Below are 23,923 nucleotides of genomic sequence, written 5' to 3' on the forward strand. Positions count from 1 at the left end.
AGGTTTCAATAGTGAAAAAGATAGCCCCACGAACCATTGGCGCTAGCCCCACGAACCATTGGCGCTAGCCCCACGAACCATTGGCACGTGGATAGGTTAGTAGGGCCACGCAAAGGTTTCAATAGTGAAAAAGATAGCCCCACGAACCATTGGCGCTAGCCCCACGAACCATTGCCGCTAGCCCCACAAACCATTGGCGCGTGGATAGGTTAGTAGGGCCACGCAAAGGTTTCAATAGTTAAAAATTGGTTTCGAAAAAAATATTCGTAAATAGATCTGATTAAGTTTGTCGACGGGCATTTCTTGGGTTCCGAAGGTTGAAACACTGCATAACAATTGAAAATCGAGAAAAAACAAGGCCGATGCGTCATTCCTACGCGTTATTATTTACGAAGGTGTCCGCGCCATGTTGTGTGTGAGGCAAACGGAAAGGTAGGAGGAAGAGGTAGTCGTAATGTGAAAAATTGCTCTTACTTTCATCAAAACAACGTCAATACACGTTCAGGAATGTTCCGCGAAGCAGATACGTAAGTTCGAATGTCAAAAATTTGGCAAAAGAGAAGCCGGACGCGCAATTATGTGGGAAGGTGTACTCGCGATATTGTGTCTCAGGCAAGGAAAAACACCTACCAGAAAGACGTTCTGGTAATGTGAAAAATTGCAATTAATTTCATCAAAACAACGTTAATACACCTTCAGGAATGTTCCGCGAAGCAGATACGTAAGTATCAATGTCAAAAATTGACGAAACCAAAAAAATAGAGGTGTCCGAAGGATAGTAAATTTTTACCCGTAATACTGCTGTATTAAGGCTGAAAAGCTGTTCTCGGCAGTTTAAAAACACTTTTAAATAAATAAATAAATGTAAAGAAAGAAAGAAGGGGATAAACACTACTTTCCATCAAGAGAAATCCGTGCATACCATAATAGTAATTCTTTAATTAATTTCAAACTAAGATTACATGATAATATTACACCACTGGTTTTAAAATTTGGTCACAATTTTTGGTTCACCCTATAACCACATAAAAGTTACACACGTGATATTAGTAAACAAAATTCACTGCAAGTGCATCACTCATAGGTGCATTAAGGTTGCTTATGGTTAGCTTCTGAAGTGTTGAATCATAAGAGACGTCGCTAGCAAGGTCTGCATTAACCCAAACTTCTGTTGGTTCCCTGGGTGCTCCATAGATTTCAATCTCTCCCAACGACAGACCCTCTAGAACACTTGGGTAGGAATTCACTGCATCCATTGTCAGCGAATCCTGTAAGAAGAAAAAATTGTGCAAATTGTAACACAGAAATAGATAATTCATTCTAATGAGTTCATGTTTCATCAAAATCCCTATGTGTAGCAAAAGAAAGAAGTGCTGTGCCCATGCTGCTAAAGCGGAAAATAAATGGCCCGCGTTAACTAGCGCCGCCACAAATGAAAGGGGGGGGGGGGAGAAGGAACCACACCACCTGCAGCAAGACACAGGGTGGCGACAGACCTGGAAAACCTGGAAAACCGGGAAAAGTCAGGGAATTTGAGGTGTCGAAAAAAGTCAGGGAAATGTCAGGGAATTTCGTCTTCATTGATTTTTTTTTTTATTTTTTATTTATTTTTATTTAAAGATATCGTTATGGAATTCTGCACGGGAACAGGAAATCTCGTTCGCAAGTTTCGGCCTCAACTTTTGGGCCCCTTTTATGCGCAACACAATCACGGCGCCAGAAACCAGTGATGGCAGAAGGAGAGAGAGAGAGAGAGAAATTTCTCTCCTTCGGGCTTCTCAGCGGGAATTTTAAATTCGAACACTCTTTGGAGGAAAATTGTTATAACTCGGGCACTATGGGAGCAATCTACTTCGGATAACTTTTGTTTTTCAGCTAAAACATCAACGCATGCAACCGTGTACAATTCAGAACGCCGGACCGAGGAAGGGGGCTTGTGGGCACGACCCCCGAATTTCAATGGGAAAAAAAACCGTAAAAATCTGTAGTTTGCCCCTTCTTGCCTCGCTATTTTGGGGAGAGGTCGCGAACTAGTATTCTTTTCAAAGAATGGACATTTCTCAAGAGAGTGAAACATATTTCATGTTCTTGTGTGCCATACAAGTTGAATAATAAGTCAAAATGTGATTTTTTTGACGAAAAATAGGTAATTTGCATTTTTGGAGGAAAATTGTTATAACTCGGGCACCATGGGAGCAATCTACTTCGGATAAGTTTTGTTTTTCAGATCAAACATCAGAGCATGCAACCGTGCACAATTCAGAACGCCGGACCGAGGAAGGGGGCTTGGGGGCACGTCCCCCGAATTTCAATGAAAAAAATTAAATCTGGAATTGTCCCCCTCTTCTCCCACTATTTTGGGGATAAGGTGCAAATTTTAGTATTCTTTCCAAAGAATGGACATTTCTCAAGAGAATGAAACATATTTTATGTTCTTGGGTGCCATACGAGTCGAATAATAAGCCAAAATGTGATTTTTTTTTATACGAAAAATAGGTAATTTGCATTTTTGGTGGAAAATTGTTACAACTTGGGCACTATGGGAGCAATCTACTTCGGATAAGTTTTGTTTTTCAGCTAAAACATCAGAGCATGCAACCGTGTACAATTCAGAACGACGAACCGAGGAAGGGTTTGGGGGGCGCCACCACCGAATTTCAATTTTAAAAAAACACAAAAATCTGGAGTTTGCCCCTCTTCTCCCGCTATTTTGGGGAAGAAGGCGCAAACCTTAGTATTCTCTTCAAGGAATGGACGTTTCCAAAGAGATTGATTGAAACATGTTTCATGTTTCTGGGTGCCATACAAGTTGAATAATGATATGTTGCGGAGAGGGGGAGAGGTTGGTCATCAATATGAATTTCCCAGGCTTGCTCCAGACCTGTGTCAGAGTTCCACCCAAATATAAGAGTATGAAGGTCCAAAAAGCACATTCATTTCATAATCAGCACATTGATACCATATGGTATCATCGGGGCAGTACGACCTTACTCTGATGATACCATATGGTATCATCGGGGGAGGAAAGGTTTAGTTTAGCCTCTAAATATTACGTGGAAAATGCATTGAATTATCATTTTTTCTTGTCCGTATGGGAGTAGTAAGGGGTCTTGTCAACAGATGGAGGGGATAAGAGCGGATGATGTCGTCCGATAGTAAGGCATTTTGTTGGCAAACTGAAGGAACATGGGGAAAAAATAGGTTCTATTGATACATACTATCTTTGTCGAATATCGCCACCCGACAAAGTATCTCACTACAACATGCAACAGAAATTGCATGGACTGCAACATCCAACAAAAATCGCATCCATAAACAAAAGAGCTTTACACTGAAAATATGCTGCTGGAATTTTATTACTCTTCTGGCTCACTTCACCTTATTTAATGTAGCAGTGCTTACGAAGGTTTTCTTTCATCATCCTGACGTATTACTGGTTTCGCACAAGTTAACATACATTTACAATGGCATTGCACTATTATTAGATATCAAGAAGAATCCAACCAAACGGGATATATATTGAATACTATCACGAAAAAGTGAAACATAAATCTGCATTGGTGAACGTTGTAAAAATTGGCATGTGCATGCTCGCAACCTCAAATTTACTGCAACACTAGTATTGCAATGAAATTAACGCCACTCTCTGTCCTGGCTGTTTGAACTCGTGAGAGATGGTCATTAATCTCTCACTAAGTAAAATTAATGTCCAATATTATGAAATAAAATACTAATAATAAAAACGTAAATATTTTAATATATTTACTCGAATCATTCAATCATAAAAGCAAATCACTTTCTTCAAGAATTGACTTTTCTCTGCCAGCCCTGCTAAATTTTCACTTTCCATCTACTGATTTATACAAGGGGTGGCCAGAAAGTAATTTCCGATTAGTAGAGAACCGTAAACGCCAAAACCGTGAAAACTGGTAATTGCTGCGAGGTTATGTTGAGGAATGTGCAGTGATGTTTGGACACATTTTTGGCCTTTCGAAATATCGAAATAATGCGAATTTGGCATAAAATGCGAATTGTTGGCGTTTTTAGCGATTTTTTTAAAAGAAATGTCGTAAAACAACGAAACATTCTTGTCTTTTCTAGGCCATGTTTGTGTACATAGAACATACAAGTTTTCTAACATTTTACTCAAGAGTAAACTATAGTTATACTTATACGTACATAAAATAATTCCGACAGCCACATTAAATCATGTATTTCCAACGATTTTTTCAACTTCTATCGAAACCATTTGCATCACAGAGCAAAGTGGCAGGGTTCTTACAGGAGATCGAGTGCGTATCTACCGTCACACGAGAGCCACATCTTCGTATTTGTCGCACGAGACATGTTTTGAATTACCAAGCTAAGTGCGCACCATCGGCATTTGTCGAGCGAGTAATAATGGAGCTCAAGTCATTAGGGCATCTGACTACTATGCGAGAGACCCAGGGTCGATCCCCTGCAGGGGAGAACCGGGATGTTTTCCACCTATTCAAACTGCTCCGGCACCCACCCAGCATCATATGAAGCTGGTACCTTGAGGATACTTTGAGGGATAAAGTAGCCAGGAGCGTGGTGCTGATCACATCACCCCCACCTTCGACCGTGATCAAGAAAGTGTGGGACCCTAACTCCACACCCCTATACACCTTCATGGAAAAGTGCAGGGGAGCACTTTACTTTTACTTCCTCTAAAATCTGTTCCAACATATCAAACTGTCACGAAAGTATGTAGACCATGTGACCTACAATTTGAAATAATAGTTTAAAAGCACAATGGAGTATTAAGTTTCGGTATATCTGGCAGATAAATGTTCTAAAACAAAAACGCGAATTTTGGGAAACTTAACACTAACAAGTGAAAAAAAGATAATGCCAATTTTTAGTGCCATAATATATCTGTCACGTGAGATTGATTGATTTTAATTTTTTGGGTGCGTCGCCACTTATGGTCATTATGCACCCTTCAGTATATATGGGGAAAATTCCATTATCTAAAATTGTTACCTTAAAATTAAAAAAGGGGTATGGAAAATAACTTTCCCAAAATAACTTTCAAGATATCAAACTCTCACGAAGAGACGTAAGCCATGTGACTTACAATTTGAAACACTAGTTTTAAAACACCGTGAAGGTATAATTTCAGATATTTGCCAGAAAATGCGCTAAAATGAAAATTTGAATTTTGGGAAAAATAACATCGTATAGTAAAAAGTAAAAAAAATAAGAAAATACACCAATTTGAAAAAAAAAAAAAAAATATCAAAGAGTCTGCCGATTAAGTATAAATAAAACAAGAATATCAGTTGTAATTTATTGCATTAGTAACAGTGAGTTATAACCTAATTTTCGGCATAATCACCACCGTAGTTCTGGCATTTGTCGTAGCATGGCACTAAATTTTGTATGACGATGGTATATGTGTCTGACAGCAAAGACTGGAACTATCTTTACCGCAGTGTAGCTGTCAAATCCTTGCCCTGGAAACCTCTTCACTAAAGCAAAGAGTTGAAAGTCGGTACATTCAAGGCCAGGGCTGTTCAGGGAGTGGTCCAAGATCTCTCACCTGAAGTGATGCAGAGGGCTCGTGTGTGCTCAGCTGTATGGGGTTGTTCACATTCGATTGGCCTTCCGTGAATTGTCTGCACCATCGTCTGACCATACTATCACTCACGACGTCCAGTCTGCACATCTCACACGATTGCTGGTGGCTCTGTGCCAAATTCTGAGCGTGCAATGTAGGCTACATCGCAGTCAGTGGGAGACTGTGTGAGAGCTGCAATCTTTAACCTAGAACTGTCCTAAAACTGCTGCATTGCAACTGTACCAGATTACAGCTACATACCACTTCTTCCTGCCTGCATGTGTGTGTGTCGCTCTCCGACCACTAGTGCTGTGTATATACACCATTGGAGCTTTTTTCAGGATGCCCCTCGTATATGAACTTTCATAAGCTTTTATTATTAATGTTTTCCTGTTTTAATGTGTGGTTAGCTAAATCAGGTATCTATACAATGCAATTCTATAAATTCCTTGTGTTAAATTTCTAATACCTACATACCCTTTTCATCAGCATTAATGGTATAACTGCATGTTGTCAGTTTTACAGTACTTCACTTGGATATACTAATATATAATACCGAGAATGTATAAGGAGACTGATAAATTACAAATTGTATTTCTTAATCAATCTCTCTTCACTCTTATCTCATATAGTCATAACTTTAAAAATAATGAAGTATTTTGTTTTAAACTTACTGCATATGACAAAATTCCATAATCCTTCCCTAGCTTGTGAATTGTAATAATTTTCCAAATTCACTATTTTGGAGTTTGAATTCAAATCATAGAGAATAGATAAATTAAGTCAATTTCATAGAAGATAATATTGGTACTTAACAAAACCATACGTGGATCTGTATGAGTTTATGATTTCCATTTGCAAAAACATCGATTTTGTTTAGTTTGTAATTGTCAGGGAAAAATGTAAATTTTGTCCTGGAAAACCTGAAAAAGTCAGGGAATTTCATTTCTGCTTGTTTGTAGCCACCCTGAAGACAGTACATGGCTGAGAAAGACCCCCAGACAGGTGGCGAAATCTATCGGGAACAAAAAGTGCATGGAAAAATAAAACACGAACTCATTAGAATGAAAAATTGTGCATTTTGGGAGAGAGACAAATTTAAAACAATAACTATAAAACTGTAAATAACTTGTCATTTTATTTGTGCAAAGTGATTTAAAATGTATGAATACTGATAAATAAAAACTGGAAAACATTAATTTGAGTCAGAGTTTTTCTTAAGTTCACTTTATGCACAGAAAGGCTAAACGACACAGGTCCCAGAGTTTAAAAGTGAGATCTGAACCATTATGTGCCTCTACCAGGTAACGAACCCAGGATTCCTTGATTGCAAGGCGATGATGTTACCACTGTGTCATCAGGGAGGCACAGATAATATTTAGTCTGTGATCACAAATTCAGTGTACGAACACAAACTGCATATTTGAAATTATTTCTTGTGTGTAAGGAAAATACAATTTATCTTCAATTGTCTTGCTATGAAGTAATCTTCTTGCCAACTCCATGACTGACTCTGCCAGTGATCAACTCACACTCATGGCATTAAAGATTCCAGGTTTGAACATTGGCTTGTGTGCGTCCAGTCATCAGTGTCCTCTAATCATCATACATCGTCAATGTGGCAATTAACCAAAAGTAGCAGAAAAGCAGTGTAAATTAATGTAAACCAAAAATACAGTAATTCAGTTTGTATAAGAGCAGTGACATAAAAACTTCAAAAGTCAGACAAAAATTGTAGGGCATGTGAAATTATGAATATTTTAAAGCAGAACTCTGGCAAAGAAAAGGGCAGTGGTATTAGTAGATCTACCCTATCTAAAACCTGAATTGTCATTTCCTTGGCAAATGAAAATTCATTATCCCTATGACCACATCTGCGAGTGTTCGAATGGAGGGAGAAAAATCGATCACAACATCATTCGCAGGCAGATGTGTGGAGAGACCTTCACAGCAACATATGTGAGTGCACATGCATCCTGCAGATTATTTTTCTGGCTGAGCACTCGTGCTGATGAACAGTGACCCTGTATTGAAATATGGCAACCAGATAAAAAACTTAAACAAATTTCAGTTTACATTTCACTCACTCTAGTATACCCTTATTATTCAACAAGTTTAAGTCTCGTGAGAGGCTTTCATTTAGTATTTGTCATGTAAAAATGTTGCGCACATAATAGTTTGTGTGTTGACTGGGCTCATCATGTGTTTAGAAAAAGTTATTGTGGTCTGGTTTCCATGACACTGTGAATAACAGAACATGTTGAAAAGCTGATATTCACTCTAAGAGATGGATATTTTTGTCTTGCTTCATTAAGATACAATTCGTCTTCATTGTCTTGATTAATTTAACATACCAGATCCTCAATCCAAATTCACAGGCAGTAGTTGATCTAGGAATGTCATTTTCCCATGGAAGTCCATTCTAACCAATATTTACATAGTTTTCACATAAACAATACATAGCACCAGTTTTCACATAAACAATACATAGCACCACTAAGTGGGTATGGATTATCATGCACAGGATGAAAATAGGGATACTGGGTACGAATCATGGATAAATATAAAATGTTTATTATCTTCTTCCATCAGTATTATATATTTTCATTATTGTGTTAAAGCTAGCAATAAAGAGAGTGGGGAAGCATTACGAAGAAACTAGGACGTATTCTCTCATGTTGCCCCTCTGTGGGCAAGGAATATGTTGAAATATACGTAAAGCATTAAGGTAGTTATTTATTTAATTTTGGTTTGAAATGCAGATTATTACCAGAACAACAACAAATAATAATAATAATAACAACAACACCCCCAAAATATGTCCTCCTCCACCCACATACTTTCAGAGGTATGCACTTGTGCCCTGGTACCTGAAAATTTACCCAGGACATCAGTTCCGCGAATAATTTTTTATGGAATCCCCTGCTTTTCTTTGATTTATCCTTTACAGTAATTCACTGTGAACAATAATAATAATAAGCATTTGATATTACAATACTTACAAAATATCCATAACGTTTTATGCCAATGAAATAAAATATAGCTTGCATATGCAATACTGAGAGACAAATAAAATATAAATTAAATATAATGTATGCAAAACCTAGTGTAGGCATTTGGGAGGGGTCATCTCCCTCCCCACAGATCCTTGGCTATTCATATTGGAAATGGCAGTAAAATGAGACTAAATCATAAAAAAATTACCTGATTGTAGGAGATTGTTGCATAATGATACTGGTTGTTCTCGACTGTGCCGATCGATTCTCCATCATCCCAGAAAAATTGGCCCTGGGCTGTTCCCTCGGAGCCGACAGCAACGATTAGGCCGAATGAATTCTGTCGACTAAAGTCACAATAACATGAAAGATTAATAAGGCTTAGTTGACTGTAGTAGATAGTAGAAATCATTCATTTCCTGATCGTAGCTGATTTGGATCTAGACCAGTATTCTCAACTGCCGGGCTGCAACCAGGTACAGGCCCTGACAGCAATTATATCCAGGCCCCCAGGATGTTCTGAAAGATTTTTTCTCCAACCAACACCATTAAAATCAAACTAACTGTATAGTTATCAGTTGTCCAAGTATAATAATATAGTCATCAATTTCCCAATTATATGTTATTAATTATAATTTCTTTGTGCTCAAAATGCAATATGCCAATGCAAATCAGCACTTATTAAATTATTGTTTATTGATTTGGTTTATTTTACTTCGCTTTTCTGCCACTTTTGGCTAATAGCGAATATTGGGATGTGTGATGATATGATGAATGAACACTCACAAACACCCATGCACAGGCCAGGATTCGAACCTGGGATCCCTAGTATCATAGCACGATGTGGTAACCACTCCACCACAGGGGCCACTTACCAAATTAATTTAATGATGTTGGCCTGAGGAAACTATAAGATTTCATTAGATATACTGATTGAAAACTAATTGAAACATAATTGTATATTTGTGAATAACGTAGACATGATTTTAATGTAAAAATTTTAAAGAAACCAAAAAAACTACAACAGATATTTATGAGTAAAATTGTTGGGATTAGGGCATTGGCTTTTTAAAAGAAAATACTCGAAAGTTGAGAACCACTAATCTTAGACTATGAGAATACAAATAAGCGGCAGCTATTTTAATATTGTAATTGTGACTTACATATGTTAATTGAGAAGTAATTTTGGACTGAAGCTCATTTAATGAACTTAAAACTTTGCAATTGGGCAGTTATTATGTCTACAATAACTCCATAATATACATACATCCTAAGGCAAAGTCTTAAGAATTTATGATCTCTAGTATGTGACTATTTGTACAAGCAATTTTTAGAAAATGAAAGGAGAAAAAACTGGAACCGTTATTTAAAAAAAAAAATGTTTTGAAACTTTCATGGTGACGAATGATGAACCATGTAAGTTATGAAAAAAGTTTTCAAGAGCTAACGTCACATCAGAGTGTGATATTAACTCTCGAAGGCTCAAATAATTCTCCAGAATCCCTCTTAGAGGAAATCTCAACAAATGATTTTTCATTTCGTGGTGCATTGATAAGAACCTAGTACTTGTACCTTTCTTTAGTGTTGGCTCCTGGTGCTTGTGTGGGCAATATGTAGCCTCCTCGTATGAACAATGGTATTGTGTTGAGAGGTGCATCGACTGTAACTGTTCCTGGAGCACCTTCCACCACAGCTCCCTGAAAGGGTAATATTAAATGTGCAGTTATCTTGATATATTTTCTATTTTGGTTGTCTGTACCCAAAAAATAATTAATGAACAAATGAGTCAAAATTTATGGGTGTTTCGGCATGTACCCTTCTAAGTATAAGTAAAGTAAAGTGTTCCCCTGTGCTTTGCACCATGCCATGAAGGCATATAGGGGGTGTGGGGCCCTGGCTACCTTTACCCCCCCCCCCCAGAGTTTCCTCCAGGTACCCACTTTATATGATGCTGGGTGGCATAGGCGGAGTTCTGGAGGGGCCAGGGGGAGCCTGGCCCCCAACTTAAAAAAAGACTAAAAAAATAACACATGATTAAGTTCAGTTACTACATTTTTGTTATGAAATCATACCGCAAATCTTGACGTTTGGCATGATGGCATGTGCGGTAATTGTGCCGCAATAGCAGGTCTTAGATGATTTGATTGATGTGTACAGTTTGAAGAAAGAAAAATGTAAATTTACTTTGTGTTGAGTCAACAGTTACTGCTGAGGCATCAAAAGAAGTTTTCAATGTAATTTTTCTAAAATTTCTGAAGCTTATTATTGTATCATAACTTTTAAAAAGTAATACGAGTATTGTATCAATAAAAAAATAATGAAATGTAAAATGCAATAATCGTACTGTTTTGCTTCTCTTAAAACTGACAACCAATATACTAATTAGTATTTGTTTACTTAAGTGAGAAAATTTAACATTTTCAAATTTAAAAGAACTCTGTGTTTTTAAGTTGTTGTTTTTTAATTTTTGGGGGAAGGTCTCCAGATCCCCCTTATAAGTTAGGGGATAGTCAATGACCCTCAGGTACATCATATGCTTCTCCCAGAGTCTGACTCCCCCAAAGCAAAAGCTCAAACTCCGCCCATGCTGGGTGGGTGCCGGAGCTTCTTGAACAGGTGGAAAAAAATCCCCGGGGATCGAAGCTGGGTCTCTCGCATGGTAGTCAGATGTCCTAACGACTGAGCTACCATGGCACATTCTAAGTATACGAGGAAAAAATCCCCTTACCTTAATGATAAAAAAGGGGTGTTAAGGGCCAATTGAGAATGATTAAAAATGCAAAATTGTACAGGGGCCTGCATGGGACGTACACAATACATTAAAAAAGATACACATAGTCTAAAAACTTCCTCCGACACTGTAGGAGAGGCCCGCTCTTTCCCAAAAGCTAAAAACATCTCTTAAAACACTGCCATGAAGGAAATTAAAATCATCACATTCTGTAAGAATATCCCAAACACTTGAATAGCATTACATACATGACACATTGGAGCCCTTCTGTTTTTTTTTTAATAGTATTACCCTGTAATTGAGTGCAAAATTTTGCCATTTTGTTATTTTTATGAATATTTGCTCTAGTTTTGCAAAGTAATCCATGAGCTAAAAGTCACGATTTTACATTCCCTAGTTTTACATTTTCCTGCATTATACATTCAATCTTCACAGTCCCAATAGAGGAAAATGCTACAATATTTTCCAGGATTTTACATTTTCTCACATTTTAAGTTCCTTCAACAAAAAATCGAGGTTTCATAGCGCAAGAACGAATTATTCACTAGTGAAGTTGACATGAAAAGTTATCATAGGTTTAGAGGAATGTTTACCCTTCTCACATACGTTGTGTGGTAATTATTTGTCTATTTTCCGATAGAGATCAGTCAATCCCAATACTGTAGTTAGGTTTTCAAGGTAACTTGTTCTTGTGTTATAAACAATGGCGAATACAAGCCGATTCACTGTTGAGGAACATCTCAGTGTTAGCATCTGGGTGCTCGAAAAGGGATGGACTGGTGAAATGTGTGAAGAATCAGGGAAAACTTTTTTTCATTGCTTCAATAAACCAGCTCCAACATGCATTTATGTCCTATTTCACTCTTTAATACTGTATATCTTGTTTAGTTCAATACAGTCTCTGCTAGGGATGGGCCAGGCCGATACCGAAAAGTAACGATATAAAATTTACCGATACCGATATTCTACCGATGCAATATAAAATTCCAAATGATCCTTGAAGAACCTGAATGGTTCATTGACCTCCTAAATAAATGTGTGTTTCAAGGTGACTACAGTGCAAATGAAGTTGCATATTTAGACATTTATTTTTTAAGAAAGCAGGGCATGGAGATAATCCATCAAAATTATAACAAAATGGCAGAATTTTGCATTAAATTATAAAATATGTATAGATATATTTGATTGGTAAAAAAATTGGTTAATTTAACGATACACCTATATCGGCTGATACCGATAGAGTACCGATTAATCTGTCCCATCCCTAGTTTCTGCATTGATTACTGCATTTTCTTTCACAATAATGATAATAATTTATCAATATTCGATCATAACTTTTGGCCAATCCTGCAAATATCTAATTCTATTTTACAGTAAGACCCATTGTAGTCACTTGGTTATATATATATTAATTAAAGAGTTTAATGAACAATATTCATGTTCTTCAAGGAACATTGCAATAGAAAATAGGTCATTGGTAAATTTTATATCTGTACTGTATTGGTATCAGTAAAAATTTCATACTGATTCATCCCTAGAAAATATTGAATGTTACTCTTGAATTATGTATACATAAAACAATGCATACTTACCGTGTAGTAATCGTACCACACATCATTGGGAAAATAAACATCTATGGAAGTTTTCCCTTGATCCAAAACAGGGCAAATAAGAAAAGCTGGACCCCACAGAAATTGTTCATAAATAGTTAAAGCGTCTCTGTCTTGAGGGAACCTGTAAGAATAAAGGGGGAATATCTTTACATGAAATTTCATTCCTGCATATCATTTATAGTGCAGAATATGTTTCAAATATTTGCTTTTATGCTAGAATTAAACAGTAATGAATATACACTTGGTACATTCTGATAGGGAAATTTTATTGGTTGTGTCATGGATGAAATATTAGAAATATGCAAGAATAGAATTCCGAAAATCAATTTTCAAGTATCAGTTCAAAGTGGTATTGGCTAAGCCCTAGAAATAACTTTATTTTGTACAACAGGTAACCTTACTTTTTGAACACACCATGCACAAATCAACTTACTCATGAATTAGTGGCCTCGCAACGGTGGTGCCTTCGGTATTAGCCTGGTAGAGAAGTGAGTAAAGATAAGGCAGTATTCTGTAACGGACTTCTAGAGCTCGTTTGGCTGCTACTCCGACCGTGTCAGGCCAAGCGCAGGGATCTTGATCAATCGATCCGAGCGCATTGTGATTGCGAGAGAATGGGTAGAAGGCTCCTAGTTCCACCCAACGTTCACACAACTCTTCTGTTGTGTCTCCATTAAACCCACAGATGTCAGCACCAGTCATTGCAATGCCGAAAAGATTAAATGCCAGTGTACCTTGAAAGTAGAACCTTTTTTGTGAATACAGTAAATTCTAAATTGTTTGAAAATGAAATCCACAAATTAGCAAAACACTTAGACATAAGGAGAATGTAAACTACAAAAGGTGAAAGAATAATATGTATGCTTTTATATAATCACAATATTTGCTGTATGCTAATAAACAATCTGATCAAACATTTCAAATTAGTCATTTTTTTGAAGGATGACAAAGTACTGCTAAAGTCCAGCAACACCTGTGTGTTGCTTTCAAGAATTTACGTGATTCTGTATATGCGCTTAGTCTGTAAACTTAACTCTGACATATTTAATATTCGAACCAACATTTAACATTCCTAAGATGTACACATGCACACAACCTTATACAGTAAAACTTCTCAATAACGGACAGGCCTGGGGGAAAAATAAATGCCCGTTATTAAGAAGTGTCCGCTATTCAGAAAAAAGTGTAGGATGTTACACGATAGGATAAGCATATTACAGTACATACTTTACGAGCATAATATTTTTCCCCCACATTCAAGGAACAAAATACTGCATTACATATGGTGAATTTAAATTTACTAAAGTATCCCTACATACATTACAAATTTCAAAAAAGAAAATACATAGCAGAAGTGAAACAGACTTATCAAGATAACCACAAAGAATATTATCTACTGTCTGCACTTTTAAAATAAATAAAATAAATAAAAAGAAATACGTTCGGTGTAACATGAAACAATGCATGCTAGTTTGAAATACTGGCCACTGTTGTGTCGAATTCCAGCAATTGCGACCGTTTTCTTTCAGGCTGTCCATTATTAAGAAGTAATATTGCCATTGAACCCCATGTATTTCTGCCGGGGAATTTAAAAATGTCCGTAATTTAGAGGTGTCCATTAGGAGAAGTTTTACTGTATCACCAAATGCATGACCTTGAAATTAATCGTGTGTCAGAAGTTCACGTTGTTGCCACGTCGGAGCACAACTCCGTGTGTTTGGAGGTTTAACAGAATGAAAGATCTCATTGTGTAATTGGTCTTTGTAGTCCATGTTTTAGAAACTGACAGTATTTGCTCAAAAGGTCAGGGATGACACAAAAGTGCCTCGGAGAGAGGTCGGTCTTATGCTCAAACTAGGCAACACAGCCTGGTTGACATTGCCACACAGTACAATGAGTTCAGGAGCTATACTTCTAGGTTTTGAAATTGGGTTTGTTATCTACTTATCTTCAATAACCAGAAGGGTACAAATGAACCTAGAAATATACCTCCCTAAGCTACTCTACGCAGCCACACATCTCCCATGTGCAATGTGTGGTGTTCCCAATTATCAGCGAGTGTTTGGAAGAAGACTCGTTGGTATCTATAGGAACTTTCAGCCTAAAATTTAAATGGTTACTAGTGGAGCACTCGCAGTATTTCACACTCAGGGATGAAATTAGATCCAACTCCTTGGAATGACAAATTTATTGGTCATTTGGCCTTAGGACAAGCATCTTTGAATTATCAGAGGCAAAAACAAATATTTATGTTCATGTTTACACTCACAGCACTTAGATAAGATAACATTATACTCACAATATCTGGAACTCATCTTTGGTATGGACACTAGCACACTATATCAGACTTGGGGCCCTTTGTTACACACCCGCTTTTGAACTATAATGGCTCAGTTTCATGGGGAAAAACCTAATTTGCTGGCACAAAAACACAATCCCATGCTTCCTGTAGTCTCTCCAAGCTATTGAGGGTACTGGTGATGATGGATGGGTATTCCACTCTTCGATTGAGATGGATTCCTGTGTCTATGTATCTAATGCATAGGTGCCGAGTCCATGGGGATGGGGGCATGGTTTGCCCCCCCTCAATGTTAACGATGTGAGGGCAGAGCCTCCAAATAATTTTGCTTAAGAGGATCTAATGTATTATTTTGCTTCTCTTGTAAAGTTTACTCTGAATTGTGCCACATGAACTTAACTTTAAATACACATTTGAAATGTTCTAGACCATCAACTTTGGGGGGCTGAGACCCCTAAACCATCAACTTTGGGGGGCGGGGGCTATGACCAGAGACAGCAAAACACATGACTTATTACTATATACTAAGTATATAATTATGAGTATATTTAACATTTTTACTAAAAAGAGTTTCAAAAGAAGATGTGCATGAACTGGGAGAGTGTATGGGACATTGGGCTACAAATGGCTCTCACATGACATTCAAAACGAGATCATTGATATATTAGGGAGATCTGTTTTGTGCTCCGTGGTAGCAGATATTAAAAATCGGGAATATTTTGCTATTATGGTTGATGAAACTTGTGACATATCCATCCGTGAACAATTGACATTTTGCATTCGAACTGTAAATGAACATTTTAATATTTTTGAAGAATTCATAGGCTTTTACGAGATTCCAACACTGAGGCCAAAACTTAAAAAAGGAAGGGAGTGAGTCATTCATTAATTTATTTCAGTGATCAGAGGGGTCCCCCCAATAATTTTGACAAGTCAGCGCCCCTGATCTGATGGTTCATCTTATACAGCTACATGTGAAATGTTCGTGACAAGGAAAATCAGCATTTTCCGTTTTTATTACTTTTTAGCATGCCCGAATCCAGTCTATTAGCATGGATAACTTGTCTGGCTGTTATCTGCCATTTGAGCCCATACTAGGCTTTTGAGGGACTCTGAATCACTATATTGGCAGTTCCCCATGATTTCAGGGCCATTGTGCTCAGTCACTATGCTTCTACATAACACGGTACTTGGACACAATCTTTACTCCATGAAAACTGGTACAGAAGAGAATCTAAGATGGCTTCCTACACTCATAATTAGAGCCCTGAAGTTTGGCGAAATGCCTTTTTTATCTACTGCAAATATTGATAATTTTTTTCCGGATATACGTTTCTTATGTTGTTTCGAATGTTTTAGAAGCCTTTTCATTTTGCCTATTTTGCCTATTTGGGACCCCACTGCCTATTTTTAATTATAATGCCTTTTTTTGCCTTTTTCAATGAAATTTGACCATTTTTTTTTAAAAAAATGTGTATATAAATTATTTTTCTCCGAAAAAACGTTGTTGGCATTTATTTTTCTTCCGTTTATTATGTGAGTAATTTTCGTCTTATTTAAGTAATATTGAACTCATGCATGTTTCAACATTGCTGAAGGAGAAAAGTGTGAGAAAAATGTATTTCATTCTCAGTTAGGATATTGCCTTTCGGTTAACATTTCCTTGTGCATGATTGACTGCTGAAGTGGACAGGTTGATTTCGAACACAAAGAAGATATTTCTGAAATCTCCCTCTCAAACCCGAAAATTTAAGGAAGTTGCATCTGAGCTTAGTTTACCTCCACAACCAGTCTTGACCAGATGGGGAACCTGGATATCATATAACGACCTTGAAAAAATCAGTGAGGTGATAGATGCTCTTCCAGAAAATGAAGTGGCTTCAGTGGAAAAACTCCTGTGCTATTCAAGTTTATTTTTGCACATTATGGTGCATTGCCAGAGACAATTACAATTATAGCATCCATGAAAATCTACGAGGAATCTATGGAGCATATGATGGAAGTGCCAGGAGAAAAGGGGTCAGCTGTTGCGGAAAAGTGCAAACAGGTAGTGAGTGCAAATGAGGACTTGAAACAATTGAAAACAATTTGTGATATTCTAAAAGGTGAAAATGCTGTTACCAAAATGAGTCCAGCTACATTAGCTTGTTTTATGTATGCTCCAATAACTTCTGTCGAAGTAGAATGATCATTTTCTATTATGAAAAACATTCTCTCTGACAGACGACTATCAATGAATGTTGAGAACTTAAACAAAACACCTTGTAGTTATGTGCAATCAAGATGGAGAAAATTGAAATGCTCTTCCCAATGTAGATTTTAACATTTTGCCAGAAATTATAGATAAAAGTAAGTGACTTCCAAATGTGCCTTTTTTCGGTTTATTTTGCCTTTTTTGTCATTTTTAGTGCCTATTTTCCACATTATAAATGCCTTTTTGCCTGCCAATTTTAACGAAAATGAATGCCTGAACTTCCGGGCTCTACTCATAATAAAGGAAGTTTTCCATCCAGGCCATGGCATCATGGCTGGGAAGGCTCGCATCCTAAGAGAATCTTTTTTGCTCCCCTTGGCTGAATCAAGTCATGGGTATCTTGGTTCAAGCAGTTCCAAGTCTGACCACCAGGTGTCAGACTAGGATGGAGTTATTCAACTGTTTGATTGTTTTAGTCCAAAAAACATTTATTATTGGGCTTGCTTAAGCTCAGTTATTATAACTGGGGTAAATTAATGATATTTTCAAGGAAAGGGGGTTATTCTGAACCTACACAAATGTTCGCTTGAAAATACGTGAGTAAATAAAAATTTTGTATGATAAACAAGTTATAGCACATGGTGCTTTGTATGCAAAATGGCTTGGGCATGTTGGTAACAACTTATTTTGTACTGGATTGTGGCTTTAACATGATTTTAAGCTGTATATTAGGGTTTTTAGGCGTTACTCTTAATTTCCGCTAATATTGATACTACACAAAATGGCTTCCCATGTCATTTTAGCATGTTAGCCTTGAGCCTTGCACTTGAATGGAATAGTGTGGTGCTTTTTTTGTATTTGGGAATGTATGGCCAATCCCTGATTGGTCATAACAGAGCATGGAACTTTAGTCCAGAGCAACTTTAGTCCTGCTCTCACTTTTCTTTTTCATGGTTGTGCATTTAGTTACTGAACACTTGAAAATGTTCTGGGGAATTGGGACCAAAAGAAAGCACTTTAATAGTAACATTCACAGCATTATTTTGCAATATCCAACAATGGTTATGCAAACTATTAAACACAATGACATACAGAACATCCCAATTCCGAAAATTGTCTGTTTGGGAGGGAATCATCTCTCTTCCCTCTTGGTTACAAATTTCCTGAGAGAGAGAAATTTCCTGGCATTGTCACTATTTGTTTTGTGCATCCTTATTGAAAGATTGAATTAACGCATTCACGACCAGCTCTTGGAGGGGCATTTAAAAGACCATCCCAGACATTTTCTGAATCCAAACTTACACCCAAAAAAGTGCCCGCCATCCTAAATTTTTTGAGTTTTTTAAAATGGCACTCTGGAGGCCGCAAATGTCACTTTTTCGTTGAATTTTTCAGCCTGGTGGATAAGAACCTGACCTCTTCGAGGGTTCCTGCTGGTGTTTCCTACTGATGCCCCCTCCCCCTTTAGTTCTCCAAGGATCTGAACATGTTGGGTCCCCTGGAGCCCTCCGTAATTTGAGACCCCATACATGTTCTCGAGTATCACATTGGACCTCCCCCCCCCAAGTCACGTGGTACACCCCTTTTTCATTCACCAATCAACACAAGGGGAGAAAATGCCAAAAACCTGAAAAAATTGACACTGCAGCTAAATGACCTTAGTTGTTTACGGGTAAATACAAGCACGTACGTTGAAACAACCATGGTCATTTACGGGTGGGAATGTGTTAAGTTTTTAAGGAATGGTGGCCAGATGTATGGTAAATCTATTTGCTAACTTGGACTCAGAATTCAATACAACACTACTTATAACTTTTCATTGTCAAAATTACTCAAGACCTTATGCTGTAATAATGGTAATTCCAAATCTGTTACTCACTGACAATTGATGGTCTCATGTGATCCCAAGATGCACTGTTGTCACCTGTCCAATGTGTAGTCCACCTTCCACTAGAAACATAGGTTGATCTACTCAGAATGAAAGGCCGAGTGCCTAATGTTTGTTCAAGCCCTCTGTAACAAGAAAGTATGAACGATTTTGAAGAATTAAATTACATAGCATAATATGGAAAAATAAAAGTTGGCAAGACAAACAGGTGAAATTTAGAATAGTTAATATGGAGAAGGTATATGGCACTTGTGGCAAACACTTCATATTCCCAAAAGTAGTACACACTACAAATGTCTAGGAGGGTCACCCAATGCACTCATTTCTAAGGCATCTGTTCCCATGAAGAGTAGCAACTATTAAAAAGAAGTTGTTATGCAGCCATATTGTGTAACTTACAATATTATCTTAACATGGAACAAATGTAGTTCCATGTCAGAGCATTACCGTGACAAGAATAAAAGTGTCATTTCTTTGCCAGATAGAATTTTCACTGGAATCTATGAAGTTTGAAAAATTGCTATCGCAGAAAAACATGATGTTGATCAGCTTTTGCATGACTCTGCACATAGGCGTAACTTGGCGGGGGCAAAGTAATAAAGAGTAATTGTGATTTCGCAAGCATCACAGTTATTTAGCAAATAATCCTGGATGCTGTTTTTATTGGATGGAAAATTTTTCGAATCTCTTCCCCAAACTTAAGCCCCAGGTTTGATTCTGCCCCCTCAAAATTAGGCCCAGTTTGATTCTGCCCCCTCAAAATTAGGCCCCAAAGCTGATTCTGCTCCCTCAAAATTAGGCCCCAAAGCTCATTCTGCCCCTCAAAATTAGGCCCAGTTTGATTCTGCCCCCTCAAAATTAGGCCCAGTTTGATTCTGGCCCCTCAAAATTAAGCCCCAAATCTGATTCTGCCCCCTCAAAATTAGGTCCCAAAGCTGATTCTGCCCCTTCAATATTAGGCCCAGTTTGATTCTGCCCCTTCAAAATTAGGCCCAGTTTGATTCTGGCCCCTCAAAATTAAGCCCCAAATCTGTTTCTGGCCCCTCAAAATTAAGCCCCAAAGCTGATTCTGCCCCCTCAAAATTAGGCCCAGTTTGATTCTGGCCCCTCAAAATTAAGCCCCAAATCTGATTCTGCCCCCTCAAAATTAGGTCCCAAAGCTGATTCTGCCCCCTCAAAATTAGGCCCAGTTTGATTTGCCTCCTCAAAATTAAGCTCAAAATCTGATCCTGCCCCCTCAAAAGTATGCCCCAAAGCTGATTCTGTCCCCTCAAATTTAGGCCCCAAAGCTGATTCTGCCCCCTCAAAATTAGGCCCCAAAGCTGATTCCGCCTCTCCAAATTAGGCCCAGTTTAATTCTGCCCCCTCAAAATTAGGCCCAAGTTAAATCTACCCCCTCAAAATTAGGCCCAGTTTAATTCTGCCCCCTCAATGTTAGCCTGTTTAATTCTACGTACCCTCAAAATTAGGCCCAATTTTAATTTCCCCCCCCTCAAAATTATAGGCTGTTCGATTCTGACCCCTCAAAATTAGGTCCCAAGTTACGCCCATTACATATAACAGAGTATGAAATTCTTAAGGTAGTGTTGGAATTTGTTCCTTTGTAAAAAATGGGATGAAAACGTACCTGAACGTAGCTTGGACTTCTCCCCAACCATATAGACTGTGTACATCATAATGCCTGTATTCTCCATTTTCTCCTTGAACTGCTGACATGCATATTGTCTTGTCTTTCAAGTGTCCATTGCCTGCAGCTTCTAAACCGGAAATTAAAAAATGAATAGTAAATGTTTTTAGCCAGTTATGCAGTATCAGGAAACAAAATTTAATTAGTACAACACTTAGAACTTTCATAAATTACCAGGAAGGCCATGCATTTCTAAATATTAGGACTGAGTCAGTGCTGTTAATGAAGTATCAGTACCAAGTGATATCTAGTATTGACATTGAAAAGTATCAATTGTTTTTTTTTTTTTTCCTGGTACTGGGCAATGAATTTTCAGAGTTCCTGCATGCTATGATGCCAGGGGTCCCAAGTTTGAATCCCAGGCTGGGCATGCATGTTCTTTGTGAGTGTCCCTTCATTAGTTTCTTTTTCTTTTTTTCCATTTTTTAGTGTTGCTTTTCTTCCATCTTTGGTCTTTTTTCTTTTTTGTTTTGTAGTGTTGCTTTATTTTTACCTTTGGTCTTTTTTGTTTTTTAGTGTTGCTTTTCTTCCACCTTTGGTCTTTTTTTTGTTTTTAGTGTTGCTTTTCTTCCACCTTTGGTTTCTTGTTTTTTAGTGTTGCTTTTCTTCCACCTTTGGTTTTTGATTTTTGTTGTTGCTTTTCTTCCACCTTTGGTCTTTTTTTTGTTTTTAGTGTTGCTTTTCTTCCACCTTTGTTTTTTTGTTTTTTAGTGTTGCTTTTCTTCCACCTTTGGTTTTTGGTTTTTTAGTGTTGCTTTTCTTCCACCTTTGGTCTTTTTTTTGTTTTTAGTGTTGCTTTTCTTCCACCTTTGGTTTTTTGTTTTTTAGTGTTGCTTTTCTTCCACCTTTGGTTTTTGGTTTTTTAGTGTTGCTTTTCTTCCACCTTTGGTCTTTTTTTGTTTTTAGTGTTGCTTTTCTTCCACCTTTGTTTTTTTTGTTTTTTAGTGTTGCTTTTCTTCCACCTTTGTTTTTTTTGTTTTTTAGTGTTGCTTTTCTTCTACCTTTGGTTTTTGGTTTTTTAGTGTTGCTTTTCTTCCACCTTTGGTCTTTTTTTGTTTTTAGTGTTGCTTTTCTTCCACCTTTGTTTTTTTTGTTTTTTAGTGTTGCTTTTCTTCCACCTTTGGTTTTTGGTTTTTTAGTGTTGCTTTTCTTCCACCTTTGGTCTTTTTTTTGTTTTTAGTGTTGCTTTTCTTCCACCTTTGGTTTTTTTGTTTTTTAGTGTTGCTTTTCTTCCACCTTTGGTTTTTGGTTTTTTAGTGTTGCTTTTCTTCCACCTTTGGTCTTTTTTTTGTTTTTAGTGTTGCTTTTCTTCCACCTTTGGTCTTTTTTTTAGTGTTGCTTTTCTTCCACCCTTTTTTTTGTTTTTAGTGTTGCTTTTCTTCCACCTTTTGTTTTTTGTTTTTTAGTGTTGCTTTTCTTCCACCTTTGGTTTTTGGTTTTTTAGTGTTGCTTTTCTTCCACCTTTGGTCTTTTTTTTTTTAGTGTTGCTTTTCTTCCACCTTTGGCTAACCGCAATGGTGAGGATGAGTGAATATATGATGAAATTGATAAAGGTTCACCCACAAATAACACTCATACCCAGGCCAGTTGGTGTTTTAAGTTCACTTTATGCACAGTAAGGCTAATTGGGACTAGACCCACAGTTTAAAGTGGGTGACCACTATGTGACTCCACCGGGTATTAAACTGGGTCCCCTTGATAACATGGCGACAAAGAAAGCACTATGTCATCGGGAGGCCCACTAAGCAATATGCCATGGAGACCTGCCCTTCATTCATTTCATTATATCATCGCCGAAAAGCAACGCTAAATACCAAAAATCATGTAATATCAAATTTTCCCGTCTGGATGTCTCATGTAGTCATCAAAAATACCACATGCAAAACTGGTGGATTGATGTACAGAGAACTTTTATATTAAATTTTATAAATATTCTGCCTTGAATTGTTACAAATTTCAAGTATTGGTCTAAATATTGATGGGAACTTGGGAACTGGTAAGATATTTACTTTTGTTATTTTGACATTAAATTACATTGATGCAGACATTCACAAATAACACCCATGTTCAAGCTGGGATTCAAACCTGGGTCACTTCAGTGCCCACTTAACATGCTAAGCCACCGAACTGGCAGGAATCTATAAAAGTATTGATATCGATGGATATCGGTACAAAGAAGTATCGGCTCAGTCGTATTAAATACCACAATAAATTATTTTTCTGGTATTTTTTAAAAGTATTTATGCATTTAAAGTCCTCATGATGAAGTACAATTATGCTCTGGAATTACCCAATATTAAAATGGAAGGAGCTGTATGTAATGACTTACATGACGTCATGTGATAGTATTTGGAAGTAATGTGTAACTTTTTTTAGTGACTGTAACTAATTATTTCTGTTATAACTGTAGTCTAGTTGCTTTTTTCAGATAAAGTGTATTAAAATTAACAATTACTTTTACAGCCACTTTTCTACGTGTTTCAAGAAAACAAAGAAATCAATAACATATTCTTCATATATGCATTTGTTACAGACAAATGTTTCCCTGGACATAATTCTTTTCAAAGCAGGAATGTTTCCTAGAGGTTGCAGTCACATTTAATAAGCCCATAAATTGCATATTTAGGTATGCTTATCCCGTTTTTCTTGCTTGCTGGTATCAATTAACTTACTTGGCTGATACGTCGGACTGTCCCATGTGCTATATGGGCAAACGAGCCTCCTTGAGTGGTTTCTTTTTCCAGTATCAAAATTAGATGGTTCATTCATATCCTGAAAGAAAATTTTCAAATATCTCAACATTTCAATTTATTGCCAAGGATTTATAAGTGCATATACAGTGTAGCTACTCACTGGGAATTCCAAGAATTTTGCATGAATTATTGGCTCCGAGAATTGTACATGAATTCTGCATCACTTCTTCTCCATAGA

The 23,923-nt window shown here is 37.2% G+C and overlaps 1 protein-coding gene across 2 annotated transcripts in view; it reads right to left on the reverse strand.

The window, feature by feature from the left end:
• Positions 1-991: 991 nt before the first annotated feature.
• The window catches only part of LOC145979833 (lysosomal alpha-glucosidase-like), a 74,161-nt gene continuing 51,229 nt past the window's right edge, over positions 992-23,923 (reverse strand). For both annotated transcript variants that reach the window (XM_083112860.1, XM_083112859.1), the window contains exons 14-21: positions 23,665-23,764; positions 20,933-21,062; positions 19,297-19,430; positions 13,358-13,658; positions 12,904-13,045; positions 10,153-10,277; positions 8,789-8,927; positions 992-1,268 (exon numbers count right to left, since the gene is read on the reverse strand). In XM_083112860.1, coding sequence (XP_082968986.1) covers positions 1,047-1,268; positions 8,789-8,927; positions 10,153-10,277; positions 12,904-13,045; positions 13,358-13,658; positions 19,297-19,430; positions 20,933-21,062; positions 23,665-23,764 — 1,293 coding nt within the window. In that variant the 3' untranslated portion in view covers positions 992-1,046. The remainder of the gene's footprint in view (positions 1,269-8,788; positions 8,928-10,152; positions 10,278-12,903; positions 13,046-13,357; positions 13,659-19,296; positions 19,431-20,932; positions 21,063-23,664; positions 23,765-23,923) is intronic.

This window comes from Lepisma saccharinum, chromosome 26, assembly GCF_977018435.1.
Source record: "Lepisma saccharinum chromosome 26, izLepSacc3.1, whole genome shotgun sequence".
Lineage (NCBI taxonomy): Eukaryota > Metazoa > Arthropoda > Insecta > Zygentoma > Lepismatidae > Lepisma > Lepisma saccharinum.